The sequence below is a fragment of the Cynoglossus semilaevis genome, chromosome 17 (assembly GCF_000523025.1).
Source record: "Cynoglossus semilaevis isolate Cse_v1.0 chromosome 17, Cse_v1.0, whole genome shotgun sequence".
Classification (NCBI taxonomy): Eukaryota; Metazoa; Chordata; class Actinopteri; order Pleuronectiformes; family Cynoglossidae; genus Cynoglossus; species Cynoglossus semilaevis.
The window spans coordinates 6,676,043-6,686,755 of NC_024323.1; the positions used below are offsets into that span (position 1 = coordinate 6,676,043).

The 10,713-nt window shown below is 41.6% G+C and overlaps 1 protein-coding gene across 1 annotated transcript; it reads left to right on the forward strand.

Moving 5' to 3' along the window:
* The first annotated feature begins 696 nt into the window (after window positions 1–696).
* On the forward strand, window positions 697–10,469 carry jpt1 (Jupiter microtubule associated homolog 1). Its single transcript, XM_008329668.3, has 5 exons — window positions 697–900; window positions 3,834–3,973; window positions 8,189–8,337; window positions 9,007–9,037; window positions 9,931–10,469. Exons 1-5 carry the CDS (start codon window positions 845–847, stop codon window positions 10,077–10,079), a joined length of 525 nt encoding a protein of 174 aa, XP_008327890.1. The 5' UTR covers window positions 697–844; the 3' UTR covers window positions 10,080–10,469.
* Window positions 10,470–10,713: the final 244 nt, after the last annotated feature.

Here is a 10,713-nt window from a genome sequence, read left to right on the forward strand (position 1 = left end):
GAAACGTTATCTGTGACTCACGTTGACTCAGACAAAAAATCCGGATGTCTAAACTTCTCAATGGCCCCCAGACTCTGACATGCAAGTGTAGTCAGTGGATTATGTCCTTGTGTGACTCAGACTGATCAGAAAGAGATCTACTGAGACAGTGTGAGTCCAAGTCACTAAAGAAAAGTCTAGTTCCATGATGTCTGACAATTCAGTCAAAAATCCCTGGGATTTTAGTCTGGAGTTAATGCTGAGGAAACAATTAAGGCCAAAGGATTTCAGTGAAAATGGTGGAAACAGGAGTTTAGTGTCAAAATTTGTTGGCAAATTAAAATCATCAAAAGTGTATTAAAAGGGTGGATTTGAGACTTATCTGTCCATTTTGTTCATTTTGTTAAAAAATGTGTGAAATATCATTAGAGTCAGAAAAAGACATGCTTGTGAACAAAGTAAATTAAATTAAAGCAAAAAAAGTGTGGAAAATAAGTCAAATCCTTGACCTAAAGATTAACATCTTCTAAATGTCACGGACAGAAAAAAGTAAGAGTACTGACACCAACTGACCAGATTTGCTACCAGCATGAAAGACGGCGCTTGAGTGTTTTTGTCCAATCAGAGAAGACGCTTCTGTGGGTATATCCAATCAGAGAGGCTCTAACATCGGTGGGCTGGGTCTTGGGGGGCAGGCTCTGCAGAACCAGTGGATCTGGTAGTCGTTCGGTGTTTTAGTGACGGGTGGAGTCGGCTTCTTGTCGTATCTCTGCGGGAGCTGTCCGGGGAAATTTGCTGTATTTTTCTTTTCCTTCCTTTTTCACTGATTCCTTATCACTGCCAAGACAGCGAAAAGTCCTTAAAGATGACGACGACCACCACCTTTAAAGGAATGGACCCCGGTACTAAAAGCAGTTCCAGGTAAAAAGGAGCAGAAAGCCTTTGACGAAGGAACAAAAGAAGTGGGATGCGGGTCCTCGACGCTAGCAAACGCCTCTTTTTCACGCTTTTAGTCAAAGTCACTTTTCTGCCGAACTGGGGCCTTCTTTATGGTCGATCAGAGAATTTTCTAGATTTAACTGAACTACGACGTATCGCCTTCTTTTAAGTTAATCTTATTGGCTGAGTGATGCGCCATAGCTGCTGGCTACAATAAGTTAGTTAAGTTAACCCCCCAGAGCTGAGGCGAATAACGTTTGCCTAAGTTTATTTATTTATTTTTTAAAGGAATGATAAAATAATGGTATTTCCTGCCCCTTTTCGTTGAAAATGCTTCTTCCTTAGCTCTTAAGTGGCCGTGACCCACTAACTTTTCTTAGTTTTAGCCGCAGCTCTGTGTCTTCCTGCTGTGAATTCCTAATATGTTTCACTTTGTAGATTTAAAAAAAAGGCCTACCTACTACTAACTGTAGCTTCTGTTGCATTTCCCTGTTGAGGTCCACAGTAACATTAAATGAGCCGACTAAAGTCCAACTCTGTCCCTGGTCACAGGAAGAATCTCAGACCAGACTCGGGTCTGCTTATGTCATTATCTCTTCATTTCCTTCACCGATGTCTGGCATGGATGGACGTTGAGGGAGAGGCTTACAGATGGACATTTGCGTTGTTTAATGCTACATCTTGTGATTCACGAGGACGATTACATTAACACACACCCGCCGACTTAAAAAGACCACTCATCGTCCAAGCATGCAGTCATAGCTTTCTGGTTAGTGATTTGTCTCGTCTAAATGCATTCCTCGCCCTTTAGAGTGAACACAATAAAAGAGGAAAGACAACACCTAAAATGGTAAAGCTTTAATCAAACTGGTTTAAATGTTTCAGCTTCTGCTGATGATTCAAAGGTAATGCTTCCACAGCTGAATGAGCTTTGTAAATCCCGGTCAATCATCAGGCGTTTTGATGTGCCATGCTGTGCTCAGATGATGCAGGGGCTTGGGTGGGGGCTTTGAGCTGCTAGCTAAGCATGTAAATTCTAGCTCTTTGATTTGTCTCTTTAAACCCTAATTTTTTTTTGAAAGGGTGACTGATTATTTCTGATGCCGGCTGTCCAAGAAGATCGGTAGTGCAGAGACCGAAGCAGAATTAGGCTGAAAGCTTTGTAGGCCATTAAAACGCTTTTCTTCGCTCCATGCGTTATCAGTCATGCCATCGTGGTCATGGCAGTTCAGCATTGTCAAACCTGGCTCCACCTGTGTGCTGGTGTACAACTGCTCAACATCGGTGCTATTTTATTGATAACATTTGCATTTTGATTTTAGGGTGGGGTCTGCTGCCAGGCAGCTAAAGTCTTTCCCCCAGTCGCAATCTGTGCGGAAATCATGAGCTCATCCCCCTCTGGCCGGGAGGTGAAGTCTGGTTTAGGCATTACTGTCACATCACTGTGTGTCACCCACACTGGTTTGTATATACGAGAATTGATTGAGAAAATTAGAAGCGGTCCACGTGCTGTGGATCCTCCTCCAGTAGTTGCTCGTCTTTGTAATTCTGCCCTTTGAGTTGCCTTGATTTTTGGACTCCATATGCCTCCCCTGGCCCTCCGGACAGCTGCTCCAGTGTCAGCTGGTGGTGGTGGTTTCGAGGGAGGAGAGGAGGGTTTGTTGGGGAAGAAGAGGGAGGGGTCCAGAAGGGGATCAGCACACAAGCGCATACACACATACACACACACAGTTTCTCTCTTCCAGCCCAACTGTCCTTCAGCACAGCAAAAAAGGTTTTCCTGCTCATTATTGGTTCCTTTTGTTCACATAGTGGTGGAAGGAATGTTGATGGGAAGCGGACATTGTTTATCAAGCACTAGCCTGCATGTAAGCTCCCTTAAATTGGTCTGGTACTGCCTTTAGTACATCTGGTGACCTATATTAGTTAATGACCTCACACTTGTCAAGTTGGCCTAAAAAGTGGAATCAAATGATGAAATGAAAAAGCTATAGAAAACTGACACCAACCCTTTTAATATGTCACGGCAAAAGAATTTGTGCAGGGAGAGGCAGCAGCTAGCCAACTAACTGTGATTATATGTGACCGGAGTCAGCTGCAGGGCAAAGATTGTGCTGTTTGTCTGACAGGCCGACAGCCGGGGCTTAGAGAGGGTAGACCTTGACAGGAGCCTCTGTTTTGATGTGTGTGAGTAATATGTTTGCAAGGGTTAGGGTGGAGTCGAGTGATGATTGGGAGTTAAGTGTGTGTGTGTTTTTTTAGGGCCAGAGCAGCAACAAAGGGCGACACACAAAACCAACAGACAATAACAAACCTCCAATATCACCGTAAAGCTGTTGATGTAGGGCTCCAGTGAGTGGTTACAGATTACATTTTCTTGCTCCACAATGGTCACATTATTTGAGGCACAAATACAGAAAAAAATGTGACACTTTGCCCCAAATAATCAGTGAAAAGTTGAGATGCTGGTTTTGTTTTTTTTACAGAGGTTGAGAAATGGGTTTACAGTGACCCCAAATTTTAGTTAATAAAACAGTTTATGATATGCCCTGGTGTTTCAAGTTAAGACCATTAAAAGTGCTATGTCCTGTCTATGCACCAGCACATCATTGGGGAATCATAACAGTTCCAGTTCTACATACTCGTCCAAGCAGTGCCGTTATTGTCTACATTACATTACAAATATGCAAAAGCTTCTTGTTGGTGCAGTATGTTCTGTCAGAGGAACTGACGTTCTCCTAAGATGTCCCAAACAATTTACAGATTGATGTCTTGAAGTATACAGCTGGGTGCTCAAGAATGTGTTAGTACCTGTTCTTTGGTACTGACTTTTTTGTTTTCTATAGCTTTATTGACTTACTGATTACTGAATGTAGTTTCTAGTTGGAAACTTACTTCCGTTTCTTGCTCCACAGGGTACTACGACCGCCAGGCGGAGACTCCAGCATCTCCTTCGGCACAGATGACAACTCCACCCCACGCAAAAGCAGCATGGCCTCTAACATCTTTGCTGAGCCTGATGACCCTCATGCTCATCGAAGGAACAATCCACCAAGTAATTACAATCCAACACCCCTGCAACCTATCGTAGTCACTTTTCCACAACTTAATGACAACGTCAGGCTTTGATTCACTGAACAGCATTAGACGTGGTTTAAGTTTGGCACCGGCGAGGGTACATGAGGGCAAGCTCAGTCTTGCAAACGTAGGCAATGATACCGGAATCCTTAAGTAAGCAAAAAAAAAAAGGAAAACCCAGTGGAATTAATTTTTCTAAGTTGAGCGAGGAAAAGATACACAGTCATGTGTTGTTCAGTATTTTTCCATTTAGGCCTTTTTTATAAGGACGTCCCACCACTGGTAAAGCCAAAAAGCCTCCGAGCTCTGGGGTAAGGGTAATTTGAAGCTGGGCTTTGTTAATGTGAATGAGACACTGGAAAAAAAAATGGGTCAGATGAAAGTGTTGTCATCGGGTGAAACGCATGCTGATACACAGACAGGAGGGTGGATTCAGGTAAACGAGGGATAAACATCCTGCAAATAAATGTTACCAAGATCAGAACATGCATCCAGTAAAACTGGCTTAAATTTGGAAAAAGAAAAATTAATTTAATACATTTTTACCTGTGAAAATGATCCAAACACTCTCTGTAGTAGTGCAGCTTTTTCCTGATCGTGTTGCTGTACTGCAACATAAATAATATATGTGAATATCTCTTTGCAAGTAAAACCAAATATTTTGGTGAATTTTCCTGACACTTTGACAGCATTTTACATGTCAAGTATGCATATGTACATTCATATCCATTGAGTCTAAAATATTCAACAAATGCTTAAAAAGCAGACACTAACAAAAAAGCTTTTCATTTAGCGCAAAGCTGTAATTTTGCTCAAGAATCCCTGAAGAATCCTGTGGTTTCACACTCACAAAGTTGTTCCAGCTCATGACAGGGTATCATAATTTGAAGTGTGTGTGTGTGTGTGTGGCCTGTGATGAATTAACCCAAAAATCATTACCTCACCCCTCCGACCCCTGGAGCCGTTCCGATTTGTATTTTCCCACAACGTTGAAATACAATAAGTATAGTGTTACAGAGCCATGATCAAATACATGTTGAGATGCAGTTATTGTGATGCCTTTGTTTGTCATCAACACTGTAGGGGAACACACCTTTACAAGTATTAAATGATCTTTTCAGATTTTATGTCTCTTACAAGAAGTTTTGGAAGACTATGTTAAAAGCCCGAGGTGAAAAATGTGTGTGGCATACGTTACTAACAGAACTGGCTGCAGGACGTCAACAAGAGATTGTGGCGACAATAACTATAGAGGAAAAGATTAAATGACAAAGTATATAGTAATATCGCAATGAACAAAAAAAAAAGATCAATAAAGAGTAAATTTGAAATTCTGCACTTTATTTTACTTTATTTTGAAATTCAGTTACATACAGGTTTTTTTTAGGCCTTGACCGTGTAGAGTAGAGTAGGGCTTTATTCATCCCCCTTGGGGGAAACATACTATAGTGGTGCTATAGTTTAGGACAGGAAAGCTTCATTCATATATTTTTAATAGTGTAGACCAGTGATCATTAACTGGCAGCCCGTGGGCTGAACCATTTAATCTGGCCCCTGACTGGATACCAAAAATAAACATCAAATAATATTGGTAGACAATATCATTTTTCTGTCCCTCCAACAAATATAGTAGTAATAGTGCAGTATTTAATTTCAATCTTGTATGAAGAACAAGTCACTAGACTAAATCTGAGCTGTAAAAACATCTAGTATATCTTTGGTTTTAGCTTGTAATCTGTTTTTGGTTTATGCTGGATCCTGTGAAACAACCTGTCACTACACTGTGTTCTAACCAGACAGTGCATCTGATTTGTAGTTAATGCATCCAGACAATCATTACGGCATTTCCTGCCACTTGGTTACAGTAACATTTGAATCGATATTTACGTTGCCACTGAGTTTTACTGCATGATATTTTGCTGTATCGATATTTTTAGCCCAGGCTAATTCAGCCGGCAGCTGCTGATAGTGAAGTCCTTTCCTGCTTACATTGTTTCATTTGGGTCCTGGTCAAGTTCAGCTGTCCTAGGATGTTTGTGTCTGCCAACAAGAGCATTGCTTATTGCATTAGCAGGATTTACAGGTAATCACTGTTTGGATCGTGATGTGTCACGTTAGGTCACTTTAGAAAAAAAAAAACAAAACCTACGCATGATGTTGAAGATGTTTGAAACTCACTAAAAGAAGAAAGACGTCAACTAGCAACTTCAGTAAGGTCCATGTGTTTGAACCCTCTCAATTATTATATTTTACAAGTATATATAAATCCGTGTGTTTTCCTTGAAAAAAAATTGGCCTTGAATGCAACATCTTTGCAACAAGTATGCAGGTAGAAAAATTAACTGTTGACAACTTAATTTTTTTCCCCATCAAGCAGCATGAGTATTTCTCAGTATGACTTTTTCTGCATCTGGGATACTAGCAGGAGCAATCATGTCAGTGACATGAGAAAAATCCCAGACTGAAGTTTAAAAATACAGCAACACATCTGAATCCATTTTCTTTTTCTTTTATGGCAGATAAAAGGCTTTACTGTGTGTTTTGAGTCTGGTCTTACACTTTAAATTTACTGTCTTGAGTGCCGACAGGTTGAATCAATCATGTTGACTCTCTCTTAGAATTAAAAAGAAAAGAAGACAATGACTGCAGTATTCGGCCCATGCTATCATGTGTCAATAAATACAGGTTGTTGATTTGTCCTGGTTTCCATTTACTGAGCACAGAGGAAGCCAGGACTAGCAGCAGTAATCTAATTTATGTTCCTCTGTCAAAGCCTGGTCAGTAACATATACATAAATATAATGGACCCAGGAGATCTCTAATGTTAAATAGAAGGCTATGTGTTACAGCCATGATAACATAATGCATTGCTTTTACCCCGTCGATGGAGATTAATCTCCTTCCATTTGCTGTTTGTTGGTGAATGGTGAGACTCAGGAGTCTGTGTGTGTGTGAGTGAGTGTGTGTCGTCCGACTGCAGTGAAGGAGCTCTTGTTGTTGCTCTCAGGCTCTGCTGATTCACTTCACTCCATCAACAACAACAGCAGCAGCCACTCCTCCTCTTCTCCAGCCGCCGTTGTTCCCATCATCACAGAGACGCTCTGTCCCCTCCCAGTCCTCCGGGCCGGAGCGAGGACGTTACCTTATGTGGCTTTGATTAGCACAGGCTCCTTCGTCTACGAGGAGCCAAAGACAGTTTTATTGCTTTTCTCTGCTACACTAGACTGTCGGTATTGTAGCCTTGTGTGAGTTTTGGCTTCCAGCTCGTCTGCCTGGAAGTATTTTTTAAAAATAAATTCAAGGCCTTTTGCAAAGACTGAAATGGTTTGTCTGAAGGTAATTGTACTTTGTCGAATTCACATTCACAAATTCCACTTGTTTGGGAGCCTGGATTGGACAGAGAAATTTGTGGTTCCACAAGAACTAGACTCCTGTTGGACAACAGGACTGAAGTGATATGCTTTATATCCTAAATGTAATATATATTTATATTTTACTCTGCAATTTTAATCACTCAATCACAACTATGTTCATTAAAAGCAAATAATTGGTCCAGAATCTTAACAAGGAATAAAATATCCTGACTGTAACTTTTAATCATCAAGCTCGTGTTCTGAAGTCGTCAAGTCACGTGCTGTGTCACTGTAGAGGAGGAAGTGGCTTCAGTTTACACCAGAATCATTCTGAAGGAGTTCCTTTTGCAGCCTGTTTCCTCTGCTGGTCCATTCAAACCTTCTCTTCCTCCGCCAAAGTCTGTTCCTACATTATTAATGTTTACCGCTCGCAACCTGCACATCCTGGAAACACGACAAAAAAAATCAAAAAACAACATTATGTATTCTGAAACTCAGATCCAAATGGTGGATCTATGTTTAAAAAGAAAACTTTCCTGATACATTTGATTTGGATTATTTGCAGGGGATTTTGTTTTATACAAGTATTTGTTTAAATATATTTTAAAATGGACATTTGGACTCATCAGCTATAATAAAGTGACCTTGGTATTTAAAAATCACATGCATGTACTCTACATCAGGTCACCTCTTGTCCTCTCATTTTTGTTGTTTGGTCAGAGAGTCTTTTCAACTGAAGATTGTTTTGTTTCTGTCTGCTTTGACTACACACTCATCTGTTGGCCAGCACTAAGGTTAGATAAGGTTTTCTAACAGTGCCTCTGTCTCTTATCTCCCAGCTGGTGAAGCCGCTGGGACCCTGTGCGGTGAACCTTCGGCTCCATTGAGACGATGCCAGCAGCCTCTCCTTTTCCCCAAGAACCCTCAACCGGAACTGACCACCATCCACAACTCCGGGGCAGCCATGCTGTGGAACCAGAGACGAGATGTACCTCCCATTTACTCCTACACATGCTGCTTTCATAACAGAGCCGTGGCCTAGTTTAGGGCTGATGAGCACAGACAGGGGTCATAGATGGGGCATGAATTCTGAAAAGTACAACAGAGAAATCCAGTGGTGGAAGAAGCATGACTTTTAAACTGGACTGAGAAGTTTTTTTTTTCTTCTTCCTGGGAACAGATCAGACCTTGCAGACTATACTGATTAAATTTGCAGTCAAGAAATGTGACTGAAGTGTAAACAGGAATGAAATTTGATACTAGTCAAACAAAAGACGTGGCCAACCTTTTAGAAATGTATCACATCTCAGTGATTAGAAAGCTGCTGCGGTGATGTAATCAATCACCAATAATCCACCAAAATGTCGTGAAAAGCTTCCAGTTGATTAATGGACATCTGGATCGTGTTTGTAGGAATTATTTTTCCACACACTGCGTTCTGTTTTGGCTTCTATTCGGGCCAAAATAAAAATCAGCAGGAGAGCTGTTATGTCTGCCTGCAACTGTAGAATCCAGACGATGCACAGACTAGTCTGCAGCGTGTTGAAAGAAATTAGTAGCCGTAGGATAGAGACGAAGAATTATTTTGTGATTCCTCTTATGAGAAAAACCATCGTGTTCAGTGAAGATCGCTGACATTTTTGTGTTTTTATTACAGGATGAAAATGGCCAAGAGCAAGTGAACGATGGTGAGTGTCTTAAACTATGCAGCTGTTTAAAATAAGCCTCTGTCTCACTCTCACCATGTCTAACCAGCAGTGCATGACTTGGATTAGTCAGTGAGAAGCTCACTACAACAAGCCCAACAGGCTGTAAAAGTTCCTGAGTGGCTGCGGAGGCTGGCACCATCCCACATCCTGCTGCCATATCAAAAGTTTTTTTTTAAATTTAAAGACGCAGTACACATGTTCTGCCTTTCCCTGCCAACATCACGTGACCTCTTTGATGTGGTATGTTCCCCGTGATGGTCTGTGGGCAGGCAGCTGTTCTCTGGTGGGAGGGTCCGACTTGTTGTGAATAAGCTTTTTATTAAACTCCAGGTGCACGTTTGTCTGAGATAATGGAATGTCTGACCGCACATCTCCATCAGAGTTCAGGGATCGAAGCTCACTTTCTGCCTCTACCTTAAAACAAAAGAAGAGAGTCAGTGGGTTCTTATGTTTGTGAAGAAGTTTATTTCATCAAATATGCTCTTCCCCCTTTACACTGGTTTAACTACATTTAGTAGCCTTTAAGTCACTGCTGTGCATAACATAGACATACATGTAGCTAATGCTGTAAAGGAAATGCACATACAATGTTGTTAACACAGCATGTAGCTCCACTTTCTCCCCTGCAGGTTGTGCTATAAACCACCTGCATTCATTTTTTGTGTGTGTGTGATGCGTTAATTCAGTAGGCTAATATTTGCCTACTAGATATTCAAAATTCTGAGGCGGAGGTCAGTCAGTACTGACACACGGTGGTTGTCACACAGCCGTTTCTGCACACTGTGATTCTGAGCTTCAGCTCCGTCAGACATCTGGCGTCACACGGCTTCACCTGTTTGCTCTGAATAAATGTGCGTTTTCCTTTGTTGCAGCTCCGGAGTCTTCGGAGGACGTGGAGCACGAAGAGCAAGAGCAGCAGAAGGAGAACCCACAACAGCCCGCGCCGTCGGGAAATGCCAATGCCAACGCCGGTGGCCGAAGAAACCCACCCGGTGGCAAGTCCAGCCTCATCCTGGGCTGAGACCACTTGTTATTTTTGTTTTGTTTTTTTCATTTAAACACCTTTTTTTTTTTTAAATAAATACCCCCACACCTCTCTTCCTCCTCATCATCATTTCACCGTCTTCACCTTCACTGCTGGTGTCACGACCCCAGAGCCCTGTTTCCACTCCCTCCGCCTTCAAACCTTTTGTTTTGATCCTTTTTTCTATTAAAAAGAAGAAAATGTTGACAAAAGCACTTTATGTATTTCACCCTCTTCCTCCATTTCAGTCCATCCTGTAGTGCATCGCGCCTGCTGGGAAAAGGCATGACTTTTAGCTTGTCTCTCATCCTCCCCTGTTGTAAATGGTAAAGAAAAAAAAAATGAAGCGTGGATTTCTAAATACAATAAAGATTGGTATGAATTTGCTGTGGCTGATTATTCTACTTTTTTCCATGTACTCACATCACTGTAGTAGGGATGGGGGATATTTTTGAATACTGAATTAAACATCTTTGTGCTCCAGGTGGTATTCGTGTGCACAAAGATGGAGTTGAAAGCTGCAGACTCTTTACTGGAAACCTGTCTGCTCACAATATTCACCTGAGCTGCTGCCAGTTCTGTCATAGAGAGAGGGAAAGTGCTCCGTCTCCTCATGACATCATGCAGTGGT